Source organism: Haliotis asinina, chromosome 10 (genome assembly GCF_037392515.1).
Source record: "Haliotis asinina isolate JCU_RB_2024 chromosome 10, JCU_Hal_asi_v2, whole genome shotgun sequence".
NCBI lineage: Eukaryota > Metazoa > Mollusca > Gastropoda > Lepetellida > Haliotidae > Haliotis > Haliotis asinina.
The window spans coordinates 12,059,942-12,085,634 of NC_090289.1; the positions used below are offsets into that span (position 1 = coordinate 12,059,942).

Consider the following 25,693-nt stretch of genomic DNA (forward strand, 5'->3'; position numbering starts at 1 on the left):
ATCGTGCAATATGTGCCTATCATCCCCACTAAACAACACTCTGATTGTCTGCGAGCTATTGTTGAGCGAGACTCCGACTGTATGCCACTGTAGGTTCCGCGCGCCAGCAGTCATAATGGCCATTATGAAGGAGACAACAAGTAGTTAATGGAGGTGAACTGAAAATGCAAGGTCAAATGGTCGACCCGAGGGGCATGACGCCAAATTTAAAAAAAAAATCCACGCGGATTGATATTTCTCTGTCATTAAAGCCGTATTGTCTAGACTTTTGAACTTCGTAACTTGTATTTGAATCAGATCAAACACGAGCGTTTGACATAGATCCGCGGCAGAATAAGTCGTGAAGTGTTTCCGCTGTTTAAGCATATCCTTCCGCGTGTCACGTGGGTCATTAGCTGAACACGCATTGAGGTTTGCGATAGATGTTAATAAGCGCTTATCTGTTGTGATTTTCGGTTATATACGTTGGAGTTTTCTGAGCTGAGAACAAGTGTGAATAATTCATTCATTAGCACAAGCACATAAAAAGAATTCGAGCCCGTTTCACTACTTTGCCTCTTAGCGGTGCACTGACAGAGCTTTGCTTTACTGATCGACAGTTTAAAGAACGTCCTTTAACACGCCCTTACTTTGGTTAGAGAACTCAGTGATAGGCCTGTGTTTTATTCAATAAAGGCAAAAAATATACTTATGTACCCAAGGTCGTTAGAATGACACAGGCAGGAACTGTTTTTTGGATGGTCACGTATATGACTCTTGCAACATGTCCGTGTTTCGGACCTCAACTCAGCAGTGTTTTCAGCCCAATAAAATGTTCATAGTGCTTCGCTCCACTAGTTACATATGTGAAAGATGTCTGTCGGAAGAGACGACCAGACGTTTGTGACATTGCCAGAGACCCGTGAAGATCCGGGGTAGAACAGACTTTCAGCAACCCATGCTTTCCATACAAGGTTACTATGCTTGTCGTAGGAGGCGACTAACGCGATCAGGTGGTCAGGCTCGATGACTTGGTTGACTGATGTCATCGGTTCCCAATTGTGCAGATCGATGCTCGTGTTGTTGATCAGTGGATTGTCTGGTCCAGGGTCGGTTATTTTCAGACCGTCGCCATGTAGCTGGAATATTGCTGAGTGTGGTGTAAAACTAAACTCACTCATTCACTCAAACTATTATCTCCGTGTTTAACCAAGCAATCAAAGTTTAAGAACTGGTTAGTCGCCGAGCAATGCCCCGTCTCAAGAAACCACGTTAGCTCTACTGATATCGAAAGCCTACGTTAAATTGCTACACCTACGACCTCTTTGTAATATGCAATCCAGGGCCTCCTTTCAAAAAGCACTAAGGTGATCGTAAATCACTAAGGTAGCCTTAGTGGAGTGTTAAACAATGGAAGTTAAGTTAACCCTATTAAAGGTTGCTTCGTGAAAGGAGACCCTGATCTCCATCCCTCAGCTGCAATGATCTGCAATCCGTAGGTTGGAGTCTTAGATTATGATCCTTAGGTTTGTCCTTTACATGGATGTGACATAAAATGATGTATGTGAAATATTGTTGACGACGGGATTTACGTCGGTCATTCACCCTCACATGCCCCCCAGACACTATTACCAATATCCTTTCCGTGCCCCCAGGCTGTACACCGGAAAATCGTTTATTGGTTCTACAGGCTGGTCATGGTGTATGACGACAAAATCTGCTCGAAACATTGACACTACTCATCATTTGGACCTGTGGATGTAATGTTGAGAAATGACAACCACTACCAACCAATCAAACAATTCCCCACCCATTCACCTCAGTGGTCAGTTTGAGCTGTCCAAAGAGTATTGACACCCGGTGTCATAAATAATTTCCAGTGATCCATTTATACTTTCCTCACTATTTTGCTTCTAACACCCTATGTATAAACTGTTACAGCAGATATCCAACACATATTACTCTCGGGCGTTGAGGTTATGAATAAAACAAAAAACCGTCTGACGTTATGCAATCTAGCATTTGTAATAATAATCAATAAAAGCATGGGGAAAGCTTGCCATGCAGAAAAATACCCAACAATTGCCGGATGAACAGAACAATTTCTAGGACTTCGCCTGACTCGCGTCCTTGACCCGCGCCGAGACAGGCATGGAACAAGGCTTGAGCCTCCGCAGCGCCACCTAGCCAGACTAACCCATTTCAGCATGGCCGTTCTTAGTCATATGTGATGGAGCCTCATCAAACCTTTATCTCCAACTATCCAGCCGCTCTCCAATGCACTTCATCTCACCACGCTGTAATCAAATCAAGAGAGTGATGCAGAAACTGCTGCCCACAACCTTATTTCTCACCACCGAACATGGCATGACATCATGCTGACTTCTTTCAGTTTCTGTGTTAGCTGAACGGGAACCTTCGGGCGAGATGGCTTTATGGTTCAGGCGTTCGCTGGCCTGGGTTCGAACATATGTAACTTTTAATGGGGAGCAAACATTCTGCCTGGTTACATAAAGTATATATCCACGTTTTGCGGTGGATAGAAATGAACAGACCCTCTGGAATTTCCTGTATAATAGTACCCCGTACGAAATTAAGCCAATGGGCCTAAAGTCGGGATCTTTTCCCCTTTTAAGTCCATGGGGTTGTCTCACAGTCCGTGAACCTCGTGATTTTCCTTTTTTGCCCGGTCCTTTCTGCACTACTAAAGCCCTGCATGAAACAAATATATATTTCCCCAGTTTCTGAATTTCCCTTCTCACTGAGGATCTTTTTCAGAATAAAAGAGAATTGTTTGTTTCTATCAAAAACAAATAAATATTCAGAAACTAAACGTTAGTCTAGCCCATGCGCCTAAAGACTTGGTGAACATCGGTATTTACAACGTTCGTGGTGCAATCACGGGATTCCATGTATACAGGGCTCATTGGTCACCAGAATACGCCACGTCGAACCGCACCGCACCGCACCGCACCGCACCGCACCGCACCGCACCGCACCGCACCGCACCGCACCGCACCGCACCGCACCGCACCGCACCGCAGTTCCTGAGAAGTTGAAAAAGCTAATCGGACTCATTCTGTGAGAGCAGAATAGAATGTGTCGGGAGTTTTCATCAAAGTGTGGGGGTTATTTAATTTCAAGTTTACCATAGTCTGTCACTTATACTATGTAATGTGTTACTATGTAATGTGAATGGCAGATTCGGTGCTATTCCCCTTTTTGTTTGTACATAATAATGCAATGAAAAAATGTTTTTATAGAACTCATTTAAACTTTGTTATGAAAATTTGTATTGTCGCTATATGTCTGAAACAATGCCGGTGCGACTGAACGTAACTCTTGCACTAGGCGGGTCTTGAAGTACCGGGGCTTGTCTTAGGTGGAAAGCAAAATGACGTCATCAAACAAACACTGGCATCAAGGTTGATCTATGACTACATCAGTTTAAACTGTGTCAAGAAACTCGAACCATATTCATTCACTATGTGCATTTGCTGGATTTAACCCCTGGGCTTAATTGTGGTTTTATAACTTGGTTACCATTGAGGTCATTTTTCATTATTAAGCCCGAGGCTAAAATGCTTCAATTATTGTCAATGGTTATTCGATGGCGATGCACCCTCAGATAGGTATCATAGTTGTGATCTGGACTGTATGTAAGCTGCGTTTTAGCAACATCGGTACTTTTTATACCCTTTGGTCTTCTTGTCAAATACAATTGTTAAGTGTGTATAGTCCGTTTGGTTCAAAAGCGGATCGATGAATTGTACTCGAACTCGAAAAATAATCAACATGAAATACTCAAAGTGCTGGTCACAATCAAAACATCATACCACCTCTGTGAGGTTTTTGCAGAATTTGGGTCCTAAAACTAAAAATGTTGTTTGACAATGCATCATTAAAATACAGATACAGTTTACTATTTGTTACGAGGGAGGAGTGCAGAGAAAGGGACAGTCAGGTGTTCGAGAAGCACGTGCATGAATGCCGACAAAGTTATTTATTCATTAACCTGTGTTGTGCCTTTCACGCACATTTGGCTGTCTGCATGCAGACAGGTTACATATGACGATCTCTGACCGAACGCTGTTTAAAACCTGGCTGGTTTGGTATGTGATCGTACCCTAAAGGACAAAGGTGAAGTAGCTTAGTGGTTAATAACCCCACATGAATACAATGTGTGAAGCTTATTTCTGGTGTCCCCCGCCATGATATTGCTGGAATATTGCTAAAAGCGGCGTAAAACCATACTCACTCACGTAGCCCGTTGGCTTAGTCCTGAGCCCACACATTAAATTACAATGTGGTTTTGCTCCCCCCGATATCATCTGGGTACCCATGGCTGTGACGCAGTTGAGTAATGTTGCCGAAGAAGGCGTCAAATACGTTCGTTCGCTTCCTGCGGAATTTCAATCAACCAACCGCTGCTAATTCAATCCTCCAATTTTCAAATTTTAAATCCTCGACCCACCCCATCCTATCCGTGAAGTCATAAGCGCAGGACCTCCCAACACCTTGTCCCAATCTGTTCGGGCTAACTAAAGGGAGATCGATTAAGAAGAACAGTCGGTTTGCCATCTGTCCAAGGTGTAATGAAAGTCCGTCCGGGGGTCCTCGCCCCTCAGACAAAGGTACGCGGAGCAGCAACAGCCATCCATTACCTCTTCGGTTGCAGACCCAACCATCAGTATCACATTGGTGGATGTTACACGATGCCCTTGGTTTCTTTCGCCCATGGACCAGAGTGAGTGAGTTTGGTTTTACGCCGCTTTTAGCAAGATTCCAGCAATATCTCGGTGAGAGGGGTGGGGGTGGGGGAAGTGGGAGGAGGAGGATGTACCCCGGAAACTGGCTTCACACATTATACCCATTTGGTGAATCGAACCCGGGTGTTCGACGAGGAGAACGAACCACTAGACTATCAGGTACCACCCACACACTCCACCCCAACCGACCACCACACACACCACCACCACCCACCCAACAACTTTAGAGTTTGATCGATCGATTTCATTTCCTGACACATTCGTAAACCAACACAATATTTACAGTATGTCTTCTCAATTTATTTTTGAATACCACTCACACTATATACACTGTGTGTGTCGATATTACCGGGGACACATTTTTTACTTCATATCCCACTAAACTGTCATGACAAAAGCCTGGTACAACACTACCGTCCACGACGTCTCTTGTGGCGTTACACCAGGAAATACGTAAAAATAAAGCGCCAGCCTTTATGTTCCTCTTTTTAATTAAGCAATTGCATTTTCCGCATCACCTAATTCTATGTGGGGTAACCTAATTGGAAAATATGAGTGAATGGGCAGCAGAACAAAATGGGCACAAGACCCAAAGTGCATGAGATCTTTGACTTTTAGGCTTCCTGGGCTTTCTCTTTAAATTAGTGTTAAGACTGCATTGAAACTGTTTCGTTCGCTTTGTCCTAGGGACACGCGAGTGAGTGAGTGGGTGTTTGGGTGGGTGGGCAGATGGTTAATTATGACCATCGATTTGTTTGTGACTGAAATTACTCGCAAACACAAACGCACACGCAAACGCACACACATTTCTTCATTGCCTGTTTGGGGCGGTGGGGTAGCCTAGTGGTTAAAGTGGACGCTCGTCACGCCTAAGACCCGGGTTCGATTCCCCACTTTTGTACCATATGTGAAGCCCGTGTTCTGGTGTCCCCGCAGTGATGTTGCTGGAATATTCCTAAACGCGGCGTAAAACTAAACTCACTCACTCGTTGTCTCCCTCTATAATGTCGCAGGTTTTAGCTCCAACTATCCCGACTTAGTAGAGCGTACAAATCGCATGCGTTGTATTGATACTTATAGGATTAAATACCGACACAGTTCAACAACTCGCAAACCGCATATCGACCAGACCGACCTTCTCTGTAAACGTTCCCTCTTCTTCAGCCTTTCATACAATATTCTTTAATCTTCAATTTTATTATCTTCGGAATAACAAAATAACCACTCATTTTGTCAGATCAAGAAATAAAACAGACTTGCGGAGAATATAAAAAGCGAAGTGTGTCGCTATAATTCTGAACGAAAGCCGCGATTAGAATAAAAATCTAAAAAGAACTGGAGCGTTGTCTATTCATCAGGTCTGTCGGGTGCGATTCAAGGTCGGGCCTCTCGGCGATTTTAATATGAACAATAGGAAAATTCCGATGAACTCGCATTTTAGAAGAACAGGTGCACACACTGGCTCGCGCGGAGCACGCGCTCAACTCGTCCGTGATTCTATCGCTTGGCAATAAATCAAACATCAAAGAGGAATATTCTAACAAAGCTTCACTGAGGAAAATTTAAATTAGGCAGGGAGAGGCTCGTAACAGTCGCGTGCCTATTGTGTTCGGGGCTTGGATTCCCCCCGTCGTTTATTTTATATAATTATCGCCATGATCAATAATTAGTCTAAGGGGCGGGGTCGCCAGGAGAGGATATATAGAGGGTGAGAAGACGGCAGATGTGCCCAATCAAACTGCGAGCTCTTGTCAACAAACAATTTTGAATCTAACCGTCAGTTATCAGAGTGACATGAAGATATCGCTTGGATGTTATCGTCGTGATGTGAGACGAGGGTTGTGCTTATGATTCCATGATACAGATTGTGACTAAAGAAAAGGATATTTAAAATGATAGCAGTTATCCGATCGCCGAGGTAATATTATTTTTATTATGTAGCTTTAAATTAATAGTACAAAAATGTTAATGGGTTTTATGAATTTATATATGTTACAGGAATGTGTAACTCAATATATGCCAGCATTTTATATGTGATTTAGATACTACTTATCTATAATTTGCCTTGTAAGCTAAAATTCAAGTTAATTGTGTTTGCTATACGTTTGTAGATAGTAATGTTCATAGTGAACACGACATTTTTTCTTGAGTTAAACTTTTCGAAATCATGACCGATGTGTTTTGCGAACGGTGCTCGCTTTGTTGGAAGATAGTCAGTGCCTCATTACAAAGCGCCCATGTTGGACTAGCTAAGGGCAACAAGAGCACGTGTTTTCGGAAAACGAAATAGTTTTCATCAAATGCTTTTAGAGAAATGTCAGGAGCAATGCCGTTCTGCATCGACAGCTAAATTTGTTTACATTCACAATCTCCAACCGGAGATCCCATTGGCTATACCTGCGATCTAATTACGGAGGGGTTCTTTGTGCGAGAGTTTCGCGGGCTTTTTGATAGGTGACTTCCGGGGAGTCCCCGATGTCGATTTCTCTCGGCTCTTACGTCACAGCCTGCCATTCACCGCCATCTTTGAACGATACAGGCATGAAGTAGCCGACTCTCAGGAACTGTGCAATACACTGAGAGTTTTTCGAACAGGGATTAAGGATATTCCTCACAGTAGATGTTGGGTAGGTAAAGTTTTTGCTTCGGCCGCTCTTTGTTACCGTAAATAGGTCAGCGCCCCCTGTGCATTCCTCTACATGCCGATTCAGGGCACTCGCTCGCCTCACTGACAAACCTTACCGCTTGGCATCCGATCGGAAAAAAACTCGGGTAAGAATTGTTTTGTGTTCGTATGTCACCTGAAACTACTGAAACGCTACGGGATTTATACAGTCTTCCTGCATGATATATTTTGCAATAGAATACAACGTAAAAGCAACATTGTTCAGAACTGTTTGCAAATTGTTACATTGTTGACTTTTGGACATTGTTTGTTCTATCTTCGCCAGTGACTGCTCGCGGGGCAATCATTTCGACAGATAGGGTTGCTGGGTCACATTTATTCGACATTACAGAAGCAGAAACATTTGTTCTCAGTTGTGGATATTCAAGTACGCCTGTCACTTTTCAGAAGTATACGAAGTTGTGTGTGAACATTACGGCTAGGATCTAGATTCGGCACATGTTTTGGACAGGTGCAATGCATACTTGCTCCTGAGATTTTGACATTCAACACTGCGTTGAAGCGAGAGGCAAGGGCCCCCAGACCAGCTTTTTACCCTATACTAAACCTCTGGCCTGCTAGTGAGAATGCTGTCTATTTTTAGGAAATAATGGAGCTCTGTTTCAACCTGGTTTTCTTCTGTATCTTTGAGGTGAGATTTGTACGAAAGGAATACAATTGTTTGTAACCTTTATGCCATCATACATACACTATTTCATATCAAATTCGTCAAACTTAATGCACTGAAGAAACTCTAAATCAGTTCATGTTTCATAGTTTATAATTGATACTTTGTTCGAAAATGTACATGTTTAATGTTAACATGTTAAATGCAAAACAACACCTATTTCTAAAACTTAACTTGCTTTAAGTTCTCAACATACAACACCCAAAGCATTAATTTGTACTTTTTTTAAGCTGTATTCCCAACATGTCTCATTGTATTAGACGTTTTTGAAAGCATTCTTGATTAATATACAAATATTGTTTCAAGATATTCTTATTTATGGATAACTTTAGGGTGAGAAAAAAATTCCAAAGCAGTAACGTAATTTCATTTCTGTCATTGAGGATACTCTCAGGTTATTTCATCATGAGTCACTGATAATGCACACAACTCGTGGGTTTGCCCCACTGTAATAAAACTTTATGGGTTTATTGCTAAACATGCGACACATCACACAACCCTATTTTGAATGATCTTGATGTCATAAGACTTATATGTTCATTATTTAATAACCCTTATATTATTGTAGATGTGTATAAACTCATACCATGTAGGTAACTTGCCTAAGGTTGTCTATCTATATTACGACTTGGATTATCACTGTCAATGGTTTTATTGTTTACATTGTCATTTTAGTATTATTGCATATTGAAATCTATGGAGTGTTAAATAACTTTATATACTTAGTAAATATGTTTAAAACATGCTTAACTGTTATTTGTGAAGTAGCTTGATCTCAAAATCTGTTCTAAGTTTGCTGCAAGTTCTGTCCAAATACACTCTGCAGTGATGCATGTTTTCAAGCTTTTGACATAAATGTGTGTTAAGGAAATACAATTTCATCCTCAAATAAATCATTTAATTTTGGAAATAAATAATGCTGAGAAGTAACTTTTTTATGCTTTGTTTGCTAAAGCTCTTGTCATGAGTGTAAAAACTTGTTATGTAAAAACAAGATGTAATACAAGGTCTGCGGCAAGTATAACATGGTGATAATTACATTTTAACAGCTCCAATATCAAAATCAATCCTCACTCCCCATTGGTGAAACTGCATTGGTGGTATCAGGCCCCCTGTTTTCATCTGGATCATTTTGTTTGAACTTTTCCTGTGCGGCTAAAGACATCTGTTGTTACAATGAGGTATTGATTGATATATCTATCTGATCAGTGTTGTCGTGTATGATTGATGTTTGTGATTTCAGGGTGACTCTTAGTATAAAAACTAATATTGACAACCTTTTCCTGTGTATAATAGTTTCCATGAATTACTTTCATTCTGTCATGTAATGATTTGAATCACCTAAATGGAAAATGCAGTTTTTGTAAATTTTTGTGTTATTTGATAAAAGGCGCAAATACAAGCTGTTTAAATCATATTTTTGAGGCTCAAATAACAAGGTCAATTTACTAATCTCCTCTTCTGATAAGCTGTCTGGGCTGACTCCAGTATTAGAAGTGCTCTGAAGATAGATATCATACTAGTATTGTCAGTACATTGTGTATTCCACAGTATGTGAAGCACACATCTTTTTACTTTTTTAAAACTAAAAAATTCAGTAAGTCATAAATTTGAATTTTTCATGGAAATTAAAATGATTCCACTGTGAATAGAATATTAAGTTTTAGCACTGACTTTTCAGTATTTGATATATGTTTTATGAAGCTGGTTTTTTGTACTCATGAATCTTCATGGTTTGGCTTTGAAAACATTCAGCTCCCTATCCTCAAATATACATAAAGTATCGATGATGTGAAGCCAGCAAGTCTGCTAATTTTTTGTTTAGATCCACACAAATAGTGCATACATACAATAAAAGTTGATAGCTTTTCAATTTAATGCCCAAGTGTAGTTAGCTTGGATGTTTTCATCACATATTATCTCTCAAGTGAATTGCTCTCCACCTTCGTTTGACTGCGATCTTTAGAGGGTTACATTTTGATGTATTTGTTTTCAAATTCAGCTTGAAAAAATCATGCTTTGTGAGAGGAAGCTGTTTTTTAAATTGAGGTATTTTGCTGTCTGTGTTCGTGTGTTCAATATACAGTTGTGCCATCTGAGAAGTTTTCTCACACAAAATTTGTTTCTCTTTTGAATTAATCGACATTACTGGGTCCGACAACTGTCATACATCATGCATCTTAGCTGATAGGAGCTTGGTGGTTATAATGTATATTGGTTGAGTTTCAAGACAGCACTGAGATGTTTGTGAAAGGTTCCTATCATAGACGATTCATTTTCTGCTAGTGAGCAGCTTGTTTTAAACTAGCAAATTTTATAAAAGAGGTTTTAGTATTTAATAACTAGTTCACAGAGGTTTACTGGTCTTTTAGTGGTCATGTCTGTCCTTGGTCTTAGTCTTGGATTATTGTAGAGGACAATAGTTCAATGCATCTAATAGTTAAGAGTTTAGGGCTTAGATTTTTTAAGCTCTCTTAGTCTTAGTGCTAGGATGGTCGTAAATGCCATACATTAACATTAACTACAACTATCTTAGCGCTAAGAGATCTCCGAAAATCTAGGCCCAGTATATCTAATAGTTCAATACATTCTCTCTGATGCTGCCACATCAAATGTGGCTAAATCCACCGACTGCATCAAGCTGGAAGAAAGACCAATGAATCTTTTGTCATCAATATAGCATTTTGAGAAGGATTCAGGGTGTAAATTTGGGGCATAATAAATGTGCACATGATTAACTTCAAAACAGTTTGATTTGTTTCTGAATCGACTTCAAGACCACATTATTCTTTTTGTCGTCTCCCTAGATCACATCATCAGACAAACAGACAGACAGCTCTTCATTCTGTGCATTGGAATGGATATACTGTAGTTTCAAGGTCGCCTATGGACAAACCGCTGGCAATACCATCGGAAACTTGTACTTGTTATTACCCTGACTAATCAGTGCATGTGAGATGTCAACTAAGGACTGATCAGCTTGGAGATTCCGTAGTTGCATATAAGTAGGTACCCATGTACCCTGATGACATTAACACAGTGTGTGAAGCCCATTTCTGGTGATCATTTTGGAATATTGCTAAAAGCAGCATAAAATCATACTCATTCACTCACTCAGTTGTTGTTACACTGTCTGGTTATAGCTTTTCGGGATTATACCCAGGACTGGTCCGCTTTGAGAGGCTATGGTTGTGTCTAAGTTAGAGTACATGTTTATTACATGGTATTTCAGTGGGCTGTATGATATAACATGCAAAAGCCACGGCCGGTACAAACAGACCCACACACTTGCATGCATACTGCTGTTTAAGTGCAGTACCCTTGAACAGGATGTTAAACCCTAAATGTGATATTAATTCATAGTGTCTGTTTCTCCGCTCATCAGATTTTTGTGTCTATGAGCAATATGACCAAGAGCTACATTTCTATCCTAAAATAACATCCTGAAACTCTTCAGGCTATTGTTCACATCAAGCTACCATAGTCATATCACTGAAATACTCTTCTGATGTGAGTTAAAACCAAACTCACTCAAATATCAATCCATGATTGGACTGAAATCCTATTAAAGAGATCAGTTTTTCAGATCAGATAATTATAACATTTTGTAAAATGATCACATCGGTACAGAATGAAAATTATCACATATCATATTCGGCACAGCGATTCATTTCAGCTGTAGCGCACTGTTGTGGAAGTTCGGTCTGCAATAGGCGTCACAATACAAGGTTCTGCTTCAACTCTTAACAAGCTCTGTGGTAATTGCCATGTTGTAAAACTTGTATAATCACAAGCAGAATCCTGTAATGAGGCTATGCTCTATTCATCCCTTCCAGGGGGTTTATGGTCTTTTGTCTAATCTTTCGTTTATGACTTCAGCAGAGGACCTAGCAATTTGTTTCTTGGGCTGTGGAATCTCTGATGTTTTCATGATATACCAATCGAAAGAAGATTAGGATCACCCAGTTTTTTCTTATTACTAAAGTAACCCTATCAAACCCAGTCAAAAATCCATGAAAATGAGTTTTTAATTCAAGATCCCTTGGTACGATGTTGTTGATATGCTGTTGCAGGGCTTGTATCAATTGGAAGCTTGTCATTTGGAAGTGTCTTAGACTGATGTCCAGTTTTAACTTTCTGTGCGAGTTTTTCTATTAATTAGATATGTGTAGCTTCTTTTATGTTAGAAAACCGGATTAGACCTTTCTGGAACTGGATACTGTTGAAATGTTTACTTTTGAAAGGCTTCGACTTGTGTAACATTGTCCAATGTCAACTATGTAATTGGGTGTTTTCTGGGAATTGGTTGTGGATGTTTTTCATTAAGCCAGTTTTTGTTGCTTTTGGAGTTTTCAAAGGAATTCTGCTTTGCCATATTCTTCCTGTTTGAAGAACCTTTGTGTACCAAGGATGGCCATAGTCCTCCTTGTATTTAAGTTGGTTAATTTGTTACTGTGACTACTTTTGAAGAGCCTTGACATGTACAAAGAAATGGACACTTGGAGTGTTTTTAATTTTGTTTAAAGATTCAGCAACAAGCAAATATAGATCCATCGTTGTTATTCCTGTGACTTCTGGTAAAGTTTGATGTTAGGGACTCTAATAAGGAGTAGTACTATTGTTGAACTAGTATTTTGTAGATACTTATCTTTATGGTTTCACCAATGGTGGGGATCTATTAATTCCAACTTGGCCAATTTTGGCTTTGTCATACACTGACCTTATGTGAAAAGTGAATACAGTTTCAGTCTCTTCCTAACCTTGGCGTGTAAATATGGAATATGTTCATGCATGAAAGGACAAGAGAAAGAGCATAAGTTTAACAATAATAACATGGAATAGGAAAAATGTAAATGTATAATTTTTAGTTAATGTATGAAAATTTGTCAAAAATATTTCTTGAATAAACACTTGTGGCCATTTTTTTGTAATCTGTGGTCATACATTCTTCACATACTGTTATATGTGAGAATGTATTCAGACTCACACCAGCCATGAAACAGGGCGCGTTTCCATTAAATTTTCTCAATGGATGATCCTATTGATTCTCATGGCTATTCAATTAGCACTTAATCAAGTGGACATTTCTGTGTTGAGGGAAAATACTTGAATCCTCCATTGAATCAGTGTTGCAGTTCATAATGTAACCATATAAAGAACATAGTGCTTTAAAAGGGTTTAAAGACGTGTTACCAAAATTGGTATGAGCTCACTGAATAATCGCTGAGACTGTTTCATGAATGATTCTGCGGAAACACTCTCTGATTCCTCTTGGCATGGAATGCGGATTAACAGCTTGCTCACCATATTCTGATTGTCCCACCCACATATGAATATTTGATATGCTTGTAACACTTCAATATATTTTTTTCAAGGCTAACCAAACAGTTTTTTTTCACTGGGATGAGTTCAACACCCCAATCCATATTTTATTCAACTGCAGATCTTATTTATCGGCAACAAGAACACGCTGCAACCCAGATTTTGTTGGTTCTAGAAATGGCATTCTTTTTCTCCGGTGTGTATTCAATTTTGTATGCAGAACTGAAGGTTGTATATCTTTCATATGTTATCAAAAACATGAGCTTTTAATTAATTCCAACAAATGTGAAAACATGTTTTGTAAATACTTTGTAGGTAGCTAATTAAATATCATTAGAAGTTACATAAAGATGGTTGGTCAATAGTACAAGTTTGTTTTCTGGAAACATTCATATAGGATAGGCGTATGTGCCATGCGTTTCGAAGCCTGTCACATTTATCTTTCTAGAATTATTTATTATTTCATGTCCACAGCAAACATAACCTTTTCTCACCAAATTCCCACAGTAGAAAATTCAATAACACTATGCATGCTTAATTAAAACCAGACCGCTGATCTTGACACCAAGAGTGCATAATCTTATCACTAGTTTATCCTGACATCGACTACATAATCAGTTCTACACCTTGCGAACGGTTGTAGAAACAATCTCCACCTAAGCAGAGATTTTCCCTGGATGTACAAAACCCCCTCCATTCATTTAGGGCCCAGTTCAAACATTTTCATTCCGTTGTTATTGGAACAGTTCGGCACCTGAGATAAGTTTCAGCGCTTGCCCCGCCTCCGCATTGCCCTATTGTTTTCATAGTCTTACCTGTTTGTTTGCTGTGTTTGTGTTGCCCGCCCATGTAAACAATCTAGAAGCTCCGAGTGCGAGTCCCCCCTCATAGGGGCTATGGTCACAGAGAGCCTCATGTGTTTTTGCTAAACTTCTCTCGGGCATGTCTGGCTTGAAGAGCTTGTTATTGTATTTTTGTTTGGGAAGTTTATTAATTCTCACATCTAGCAGCTAGATTAGACACATGCCGTTCATTAGGCAAGCATCTTTAAACAAGAATGTGGGCTATATTGAATTAGAGCTTGGTATTTTAAGAGTGGTAAATCACTGTGGTTCTTTAAGACTGTTTTAAAGTCGCTGCCATGAGAAGTAAAACTGACAGAATTATAAGGGTTTTTTTTCAAAACAATTTCTGTTGTTTGAAGACAATTTGTTAAATTTTTGTTTTCAATTTCATCAATTTCAGGTTTTAAACTTTTGATTTGTAAATTGAAAATCTGAAAAAATCCTGAAAGATGTATAACTGTTCATTCATCATGTTAAAGTGTTGTAAAAATTCAATTCATTTGTATTGCCGGATGCATAAAGCTAGGTTCATCTGTCAATGTTACAAATTCTCATTCGTTTTATAGCTTGGGTATTTAATTCAATGAGATGTCTTTTTTTAAATATCGTAACAAGTTTGGACTGGAGCCATGCCTCTTAGTAATATAACATCCAAGCCTGTTAATATGTGTGTGTACAAACAAATGCATTAATGTATACAAACTGGCCATTCTGCTTCGCCATAAATCACTGGACCCATTTTTTTTAATCAATGTTGTTAGTACATATAAATGTCAAAACAATCACTTTGTGTTGTTTGTGTGAACTAGTTCAACATTGTCAATACACATTAATGATTTTCTTGATTTCTAAATGAATTACTTTCATCATTTCTAAATTTTGTAGTCAGCACATAAATATTGATTTCATTAACAAAATATTTATTCATTGTAGTGCCCACATGGCCACAATGTGTGAAGCCTATTTCTGATTTAAAACAAGAACTTGTTTCTCTATTGGCAGTAGTTTCTAAGCTTTAAGCTCCAGATGTATTTAATGGTTAAAATGTAATAAACAAAAGAGTTTCTTATTAAATTATCCTCTTTGAATAAAGGTAATTTGTTTTGTGTTGAATAAATAAAATGAAGTTTCTTTAGATTAGTTGACTAGTTGATAGGTAGATAGCTGTCCAAAGGTTTTACAACTTTTCAACAGGAGAAAAACATTGAAGACTTGATTATGGTGTAATGCATGAATAGATTTCATGTAAAGTTAAAGCAAATGTGGACTGTGTTGACAGGCAACTCCAAGGTGTTTTGACATGAAATTCATATCAAGCTGCTAATTTACATGTTGCCAGTATGGGTTAAGTTTGTCGCCTACGCTCAAGAATAGATTAAATAGTCATGAAAGATTTTGATGTCACTATTGTCAGATGTTGAAAATAAGGTTTGTTCAGGGCTCAGTTTGTGGTTTTTCATTTTGTAGATTCTTTACATTTGTATATTTTTTGGATAATGTAACTCTTGGGGTCTGTCTGTTAGTGTGACTTTATAAATTGAATTCTCATGTGTTGTAGGTCAGATTGTAGTGAGTGTTGGTGTGTGCATGACTGGTTCCTTCAGATTCAGTTTTGTATGTTTGAGTTGGGTATCAGTGTTTAACGATGGGCTGGTATTTAAAAAAACAAATCAGCACTACATACTAGTATTGCTACCACAAGTGCATAGATGCGTGCCTGTGATGGCCAGCCTTTATCTTATGATATAATGTTGTTTTTATTATATTATGCAACATGAATCCCTATGCTGCCTCCTCACTCACTAATCACTGTGTTCTGTTATGATAAAAGTGGTAGCCTAGTGGTCTAAGCATTGACACATCACACTGAAAACTCAGGTTTGAATCCCCACATGGGTATGATGTGTGAAGCCAATTTCTGGTGTCCCCAGCTGTGGTATTTGTGGAATGTTGCTAAAAGCGGCATAAAACCTCACTAACTCACAGTATGATCAACTGGACAGTTGACCACATGGAGAATGGAACAGGAACAATGTCTGATCGGGTAGCAGATTCATCAAACAGCAATAGCAGGACTCATACTATAGTTACTCGATGGAGTAGCCTAGTGGTTAAAGTGTTCACTCATGCCAAAGACCTCGGTTCATTTCTCCACTTGGGTACAAAGTGTGAAGTCCATTTCTGGTGTCCCTTGATATGAGGTTTGCTGGAATATTACTAAAAGTGGCATAAAACTAAACTCACTCTCATACTATAGACCACATACTAGTGAATTATTTACAGTCTAACATCTTGCTCTCTAAGAACAGAATTTTCTTTCCTTTAGTGTTCATTATATTATCAACACAAAAAAGAATGAAGGATCAAAGTATTTCAGTGCATGTTTTCCGAAAGTTAATTTGACGCCATTTGTTTACCTTCTATCCTACAAAACTGATGTTTTCCGTGGTGGAAGAGTACCAAACTTCTGTACGATTCAGATAATATCTGCACCTGCCTCCCAATTGAAACTGATGTAGATTAATGTTATCTTGAGGCAGAGCTCCTGATGGTAAACCACTATCTGTCTCATCGCCATCCCCTCCAGCGATTTTCAAGTCCTCTTTAGGATCTTCTTTTTGCCTCTGTAAAATTGTAATAGATAATTAAGACCTATATAGTTTTCATGATTGAAGCAATTAACTGCCCAGGTAAAGACAAGAGGATTTATTTTCCTGTTACAGGATTAGAGGTAGCTTGAATCTGTCCCCAGGCAGTATAGATCTGTGATAGATAAATAGCCAGGGGCGTGTTCACAGGTATGTCACCTTGCTGTGGGACTGTTTCACACATTGGATAAAGTTGTAGGTATTTGACATGGAATCTGTGTAATTTATACAGGCATAAATGAAGGTTTGTGGATCAGAGTGCACAATGGATTCAGTTTGTTAAGCATGGAGGTTTCATTAAAGAATAGAAAACATACGAAAGGAGGACAGGTATGTTTCTGTAAATTCATTGCCATGTTACCTCAATTTGAAATTGTTTACAAATATCTCATAAAACCAGCCTTATGTGCTGGAAGGCCAAAAGGACTACCTAAAATACATGTGACAAAGTTTATCTATTTTGAGATATACATTTTTTAAATTGTTTATTATAGATTCTCATTCAGGCAATATTAATTTTACTATGCCACATTCATTATTAGGATCATTGGTTTGGAAATACATTTTGTGGCATGTAATGATGTTAGGAAAGTGTTGACCTCTTTGAACTTGCAAACAAATGATGAATGGTGATCAGAAAAACTAATTTCAGTCGTATATTTAGAAATATTTAAACACAAAAAAGTGAACACAAACAAAATTTGTAATCATCACACCAGCGATTCTTTGGTGATATCTACTGTATATCAAGTTTACGGGACAATTTATCGCGTGACTTTTTGCTTACTTAATAATCATACAGCCATAAAATGTGGTTCTGCTACATTAACTTCGACGGTTATGATTGCCTCATGTAGATCTAGTCTCTTATATTATAAGGATGACTGGTTTTTGACCTGAATATGGGCTAAGGGGCGGGATGTTGCTAAATAACACTGGTGCTTTGTCAGTTTTCATAAATCAGGCTTAATAATGATAATAGAGCTTTGAATCAGGTCTGTGATGCGTATGATTTCAGTACAGAGTTTGTAAGGCCAAATTTCAATGCTGCGTCTCCTCCTAACGTAGCTGTGAAGATGGCGATCACAGGAAATGCTCCCATAGTTTTTTGTTTCCTTTTTCAACCAATTTTTACCCCCTGTAAAGGCTTGATCCTTTCTTTTGTGTTCCAAAGTAAGCCCTGTCACTCCCTTGAATTTTTGAACACTCGGGATAAATAGTTTCGAGTAATGCTTGTTTGGAATGCTTGATGAGGTTGGTGTCTGGACTCCATATCTAAGCAGGTCAGTCACTGGTTTCAAGCAATTGTTTTTACAGAAATCAATTTTTTGTCTTGAATTGCCATTTAGCACCAAATGAAATTCATCTTTAGGCCATGTGCCTGAGTTTGGGTATCAGATATTCCTTAGTTGTGCTTTTGTTTAAGGTGGCTTATATGCTAGTCGACAAATCTCTCTTACCACTTCCCTATAAAGATTTTTTTTGAGATTTTAATTACTATTTCAACTATGCCATATTCTGTTGTTGGATGTTGGTTTCAGTCAATCTGTAAGTGATGAAGTTGGTTGTGTCACTGAAATTTGCTTGGACGACCTTGATTTATTCCAGAGTGTTCACACTCTATGAATATTGAAGGTGTAGCCCTATATATTGAACTTGAACATTTATATATTAAATGTAATGAGAAAGAGTGACAATATAGGAGGGGGAATTGAATTCATCAACAAATATGTAGCTTACTGGTATAACACTTTTCAGTTTTCAGACCTATCGAAGAAAACTTTCCCCACTGTGCAGAAAAATGCAGAAAGTCCACATGAATCATGGATATAGCAATATAAACATATTTCCTGGCTACTGAAACAGTGAAAATGGCAACGAAAAACCATGAAACTGCATCATTTTCAGAACAGCAAACTTTGACCTCTACTGAACATCCTCATTACCATGCAAACTTCTTACAAATTTCTAAGCAACACTGAATTGCCTCTCATTGAAAAAGCAACCAAAATATCAAAATAATTGCTGACAATCATTTCATACAAATGGACAGTATACTAAATATGTTTGCTGACAAGTATTGAGTTGATACATGCCAAATAACATAACAGAAATACTTTGTAATACTTTATAAAGCAACTTTTCTCCAAGCAAGAAAATGTCAACTCAAGGTTGAAACCTCCTCTTCCATATGCACAATCGTAGACCTAAGTTACAGGATCTTCGTTATTTATCCAGTTTTAGTGACTTAAAGATACCGTTTTTAATGTTTCAGTAGCAAAGTGTTACATATATGTTGCTATTTTCATGATTAATGTGGACTTCATTGTTCTGCACAGTACGATACTTCATGAAGCAAATACTGTAGCATTTTGTCTGATCATGCACTATCTGAAGAAGTATTTCAACCTATTTTCGAAACATGTCTGCATTAATACTGGACACAACTGCCTCAACCTCTCTTAGTCATAACCTTACACAACCTTCAAAGCTGTAATTGAACCCTCATCTTGAAGTTCCCAAAGATTCCAGGACAACAAAATCCCTTGCATCTTGTAACAACAGCTTAATAATTTTCCTTCTGTGGGACACAAGTACTCTTGAGACTAGTTTAGGGGATATTTTTCTAACCCTGGGGGTTTGCTTGTGCCCGCCATCAATCATCGAGATTGATGCATTGAGGAAAGACAATAGGCAATCGCCAAAACATCAAGTCTCATTGTTTTATATTGACAAGGGGTCTGCTGCCAAACCCTTAGGGCATCTCAACCTGCTGCTAAGTCTCACCTTGAGCTGAATGGTATTTTTCAGGGCTTTATGTCCCTTAGGGGACCCTCTGTTAGTAGGGAGACTATCTGTGGGTGGTACAAGAGTGTTGAATGTGGTGGATTTCTGTGTTGTCGCAATGTCTTTTGTATTCGTGTTTTAGTATAGGTTTATTTTGTCGAAAAAAGAGTTCCTTGAAAAATGGTTCAGGTGCATGTTGCAGAATTTTCCCCCAAATTTAACTTTCTTTTATTCATAAGAAGCTGAAAATAATGTTCTTTTGTACAGTAATTAGAAAAAGACACATTTCTTCAGAATGGATTATTGGGATTTAGCTTTGTTGTAATGAGCTACATTTTTATGGCTGTTTTCCTGAGAAACTGAAAAAAATCCAGCCCAAATGTCTGCTGTCAAATGTTTGAACATTATCTCACTAGACATTGAGGAACGGCATATTTGATAACTGGCCCCAAGTTCAATCTTCCTACAGTCAGCCATCATGCATGGTAGTAGTAAGAATTCTATGTAAAATTGTTTGTTGGTTGTATTTTCTTAATCATGAAATAAACAACTGAAATGTTAATTTAGGTATTTCTTGCCAAAACTCTCCTATCCTACAGTCATGAATTCAACATTCGATAAGGTTGTGTTTTACTGCATCGAGAAAGAACCTTCTTGAAAAAATGGTCTGATCTTTTGGGAAGAGGCCAAACTGGGAAAGAAGTATATGAGAGTGTTGCTTATTTTATCTTATTGGTTCAGAATTGTCAAAATTATCTGTTTGCTTTTGAGACTTGTTGTCTGATTCTCTGTGTGTACAACTTCTACAGGGGGCAATATAATTTACAGATAAGCATATATTATTGCATTTTATATTTATCTTGCTGAGTTGGTGCCAAAACAGTCCACAAGATCACTCAAACTTGATTTCATTGCCCCGTTTCCATAAAACAAGTTCTAGTGCAACGGATCTAAATCTAAAGTCACAAATCACAATGGCCGATAAACATCACCCAAAACAATTATCTGGAATTCCAATTTCCTATCCAAATAGGGATTGGTATAAATTTCTCTTTTGCATTAAATTGTTCCTCGTTGCATTGAAATGGTCAATGATTCATACAAACCATGAATATGAAATGGAAAAAAATATTTCCGAATGTTTAACATTTTTATCTCCTTGCCATCACACGATTATTGATTCGTCGACTATTTCTGAGCATTTAGTCGTAAACTTCAACTTTTATTGCAAAAATGATTACTTCTGTCTCACGGCATCTATTGCACCCTTTTGAGGTGATTTGTTTGGACGTGTGAACATTTTAGTTGCTTCAGCTGATCCTTGTTAATTTAATCAATATTTAGTCAGGCCAATTTAGCATGTTTTACGACAACCCATTTTAAATTTTCCCATGCAAAGTAGGGATCCCAGAAAGTCCAAGTGAAATTTCAAATGCATTAATCAAAATTGCCCTCATTGGTTCCAGCTCTGAGATATGGTAACTTTATGCAAAGATATGACATGAATGCATTGAAAGTTTGGTCTTGTGATGAATGCATGAATCATCGTATTGTTCTGTCCACTGTCTTTCTCACAGGAAATGTATATTTAAATGGTAAGAAGTTGTTTGTAAGGTTCTTGTTTCTCGCTGAGTCACAAGGGAGGAATTCCCTAGTCGATCATCTTGAGGCTTCAGTGGTTTTAATTAAATATATACAGTTTACTCTTTTCCCCTCGTTCACGAAAGACTTCAAGCTCACTGGCAAATTGAAGGTCTCCTAGACTTGGTGAGACTGCTATGTCATATTCAGGGTTTGAAAGTTCAACAATGAGAATGAAGTTCACTGTTGATTGGCTTTCGGGACATGCTGACACGTTTTCAAAGGTATTTTTTACAAGTGATGCGTTGGGTTCATTACTGGCTCCTTAACTAGCTTTCTGCCCTCAAATTTGAAGCGAAGATGAAGCTTAGTGGATACGGTGTTTACTCATTACATCAGGGACCTGGGTTTGATTCCCACTTTGGTACTATATATGAAACACATTTTTGATATTACACCTGTGACATATATTTAAAGTGGATATAGGGTGTATGTAATTGCGGTTTGTGGTTCGAAAACAGAACAGAACATCATCAGAAATTCATTTTGAGCTTTTATGATACATTCAAGGATATTCATACAATATGACTGCAAGACACAAAACAAAGTTGAGATACATCTTTGGTTTCTTCATCTCTCTACAAGTGAACTGCAAGTAAGTGAGTTTAGTTTTATGGCACTTTTAGCAGTATTCCAGCAATATCACGACGAGGGACACCAGAAATGGACACCAGAAATGGGCACCAAACTTTGTACCCATGTGAGGAATTGAACCCGTGTCTTTAGCATGGCAAACAAACATCTTAACCACCTTTGCCCGCCAGCTGTAAGTCAACTCCCCTGCTTGTTATAAAAGTTCATATCAATCTATCAGAAGGTATTAAAAAATGGCAGTTGATAAAGATAATGGTTTTGGTTAGTTTACTAATGAAACCTCTGTGCAAGTTCTTTACATGATATGTCAGTCTATGAACTTGATGATACAATTATCTTTTGGAATCATGTAATATATGGTACAGGAGATACATATTCAGAACTTTGTGACCGACCAGAAGATGGTAGCAATTGTAATTTTGAAAGTTAGCCATACCAACATTACATTGGTGTTAGATCTGGGATTAATCTTAAAATATTCTAAAGGGGAACAATAACTTTACTGTTCATCGAAGCCTGTTTTAAGTCTAAATGCTCACTGCATGTGTCTGACTGTCTACACTGGCATGTCAGTGCTGAAGGATGCGGGAGTCTCATTATTCCCCATTGTTGAGAACCAAACATACCTCAGAAAGGCTGCAGAAATGACCCTTGTTTGGATGCTGGTTTGTGTGTGCCTCTTGCAGCCTTGGTGCGATTCTGAAAGAAAGTTTTTCATGCAGTGATCCTTGTCATGTAATCGCTATGGTGAATAATTAACCCGGTGTGCAAATTTACAGTTTTGGCATGTTTACTTTAAAATGAAATCACATCTGATTACGGGAAAATGGGAATTATTTTCGGGAGATGTTTTGATGGATTTTCATGGTTATGAATCGAGATTATTTGCTTTCAGACCTGGATATGTATCTCAAAATGGGTCTTAACGAACCTCTTTTGTAGGTTATGGTCTTTGTCAGATTGTGATTTCTTGCCAGTTCTTGTGTTCATACTCTACTGATGTTTGTATATTTAATTTTTTAAAGTTTAATGTTAACAAGCAGCCAGGCAAAAACACAAATTCTTGAAAATGTCCACACATGTGGTATCTCATTTAAAAGGCAATTTTCATCTGGGGCTGAAGAAAAGGCACACTTATATGCTCATTAAAAATGTTATCTGAACATTTCGAAATTCAATCACCACCCATCCCCAACCACCCCTGGCTAAAGAAGCAGTAAGCAGTCACGCTTGGCCACCCCTGCTGTGTATAATCGCACACATCTGGGGGTCAGGCAGTCCCTCACAGCTAGGCTAGGGAGTGGGGTGGCCTTTGTGTTGGTGAGAGTTGACCCCTGGGAGGTCACTAAGGAGGTCAACTTCCTGTGATTAGTCAAGCTGTTAATTGAATTATAAACCCAAGCATGCTGCCGACCCTTAATTGTCGATTGATGAAGGTAGGTGATGTGTTAAGCTGTCCTGTATGGGGACTTCCATGTCTCCTTGAACTGATAATTTCCTGATGAAAGGTAAATGGCTCGCATTGGCTGAGGGAGCTGTAAATTTCCTGTGTGACAGAAAATGTTCCACACTGGTGTAGATGCTTCAAATTGTGGACATGATGAATCTCACCATTAACCAGAGCTGCTGACATTGCAGATTGTGCTTGTGTTCTGATTTGTAAGGAATATACGGGATAAGTACCTTCCTGATGATTTTGGAAATGCCTCTGTTGGGAACCATGTTCGGTGAAGGGTCCAGTGACTGAACATTTCAGCATTGAGATCCTGGCTCCATGCTACAGATTGCCCTAGAGATTTTGAGAATGTTCACACATTTTCAACAGTCCAGAACAGTTTACAGACTATTGACAGAGAATTTATGGGGTTTAACTGAGGAAAACATTGATTTGAAGGGTCTGTCTTGTTGCATGAACCAACTTGATAGGCCATCACTCAGAATGGGATCTCCAAATCTGACACATCTAACAGATGAATTTTGAGAAAAAGGTTTAAGCTTCAGATCGAAGGAAGCAGTTGTTTCGACAAGAGTAACACTTGTTCCTCGGTTCTAATGATGCTGTCTACTTGTTGATTTCTTGTTGGCATCACTCACTGCTTACAATTCATGATTTTGATCGGAATCGGCAGAAATAGCTGATAGTGGCAACTATTGTTTATCTGTTTTTTGTTAAAGGTTGCTTCTTCAGTTTGTGATTGTATGTGTATTGACAATTGAAGTGTACCTCAAATGGGATGGGACTACAGTGTTTGAGGGCTGTTGGTGTTGGTTGTCAAATTGTCCAACAAAGTATATTCTGAAAGTTTATGAAAGTGCCCAGTGCAGGAACATTCATGCCTTTGTGCCCACATGTGGATTCTATACATAAAGGTGATTCCTATTAATTTATGATTGTATGTCTCTACCAGGTGAGGTTGTGATTTTGTAAAGTGAAAGATATATTACCTTACCAGGTCAGATGAAAAGGCTTATGTTACATTACATACAATTGCTTTTAGAAATTATACAGGTGTGCATGTCTGTTTTTCCACGCTGCTATTAATATCAGTTTTACAGTGCTAGCCCATTGAGACACAATGCTGATTTAGCATGAAGACTATACTATAACAGTGTAATGATCGTCAGTTGATTAGTGCTTGTTTTATGCTTTTAATCACAAGTTGCAGGCAGGGCAACAAAAACTAGTGCCTTTTAACATCTTTTTGTAAATTTAACAAGTTTGACATTTTGTCTGTGCGTTGTCACTGTCTCTACTATGTGAGTCGATATAAACTGATACATACAAGATGTTGACACTGTGAATTTACTATTATGGCAGACATATGCTCGATGTAATGTTCAGCCTTAATTCATGCTGAAAGGATTTTCATGTTCTGTATTTTTTTTTTGTTCTCCATGAATTAAACCTGTGTTCTGTATCGTTCAGTCTGGGTAAACAATGGGGACAGCCCATGACAACCCATGCAGCATGTAGTGTGGGTGATCCATGGTGACCTGTGTCATGTATGTTTAGTATACATACTGCAATAGGGATAACCCTTTCTTTACATACAGATGAGTTGACCCATGATAACATATGTTGTAAGGTTGTCCTGTATGTTGTTTGTAGACAACCCTGTTGCATGTGTTTTTTATGGAGTCAGTGTGCTTGATAAATTAGGGTGAACCCATCATAACCCATGTTGTAAGGTTGTCCTGTATGTTGTTTGTAGACAACCCTGTTGCATGTGTTTTTTATGGAGTCAGTGTGCTTGATAAATTAGGGTGAACCCATCATAACCCATGTTGTAAGGTTGTCCTGTATGTTGTTTGTAGACAACCCTGTATGGAGTCAGTGTGCTTAATAAATTAGGGTGAACCCATCATAACCCATGCAACAGATATCCCATGATGAGCCATGTTCTACATGCGGCAGAAAAGATGTTCTGTACATTTCAGTGTGTGTAGTGTAGTAAATAAGCAGTAATAACCAATGTCCACATGCTGTAGATAATGATAACCCATATCCTACATGCAATGGATAACCCATGTGTTTTGTTTGTTTCAGTGTCCTTAATGTATTTGATAACCCATGTCCTACATGTAGTAGATAGCTCTAATCTATGTTTCATATTGAAGTAGATAACCCATGTCCTACATGCAGTAGATAACCCATGTCCTACATGCAGTAGATAACCCTGATCTATGTTTCAGTGTGCATAGTGCAGTAGATAACCCATGTCCTACAAGCAGTAGATAACCCATGTCCTACATGT

The 25,693-nt window shown here is 38.4% G+C and overlaps 1 protein-coding gene across 3 annotated transcripts in view; it reads left to right on the forward strand.

Moving 5' to 3' along the window:
* Positions 1–6,581: 6,581 nt before the first annotated feature.
* The window catches only part of LOC137297705 (uncharacterized), a 55,717-nt gene continuing 36,605 nt past the window's right edge, over positions 6,582–25,693 (forward strand). The window contains exon 1 of one of the 3 annotated variants that reach the window (XM_067829629.1): positions 6,582–6,666. In XM_067829629.1, the coding sequence (XP_067685730.1) occupies positions 6,641–6,666 (26 nt within the window). In that variant the 5' untranslated portion in view covers positions 6,582–6,640. Of the gene's footprint in view, positions 6,667–7,250; positions 7,376–7,481; positions 7,521–25,693 lie in introns of those variants that run through there. The other 2 variants (XM_067829630.1, XM_067829631.1) reach the window with 2 other exon arrangements.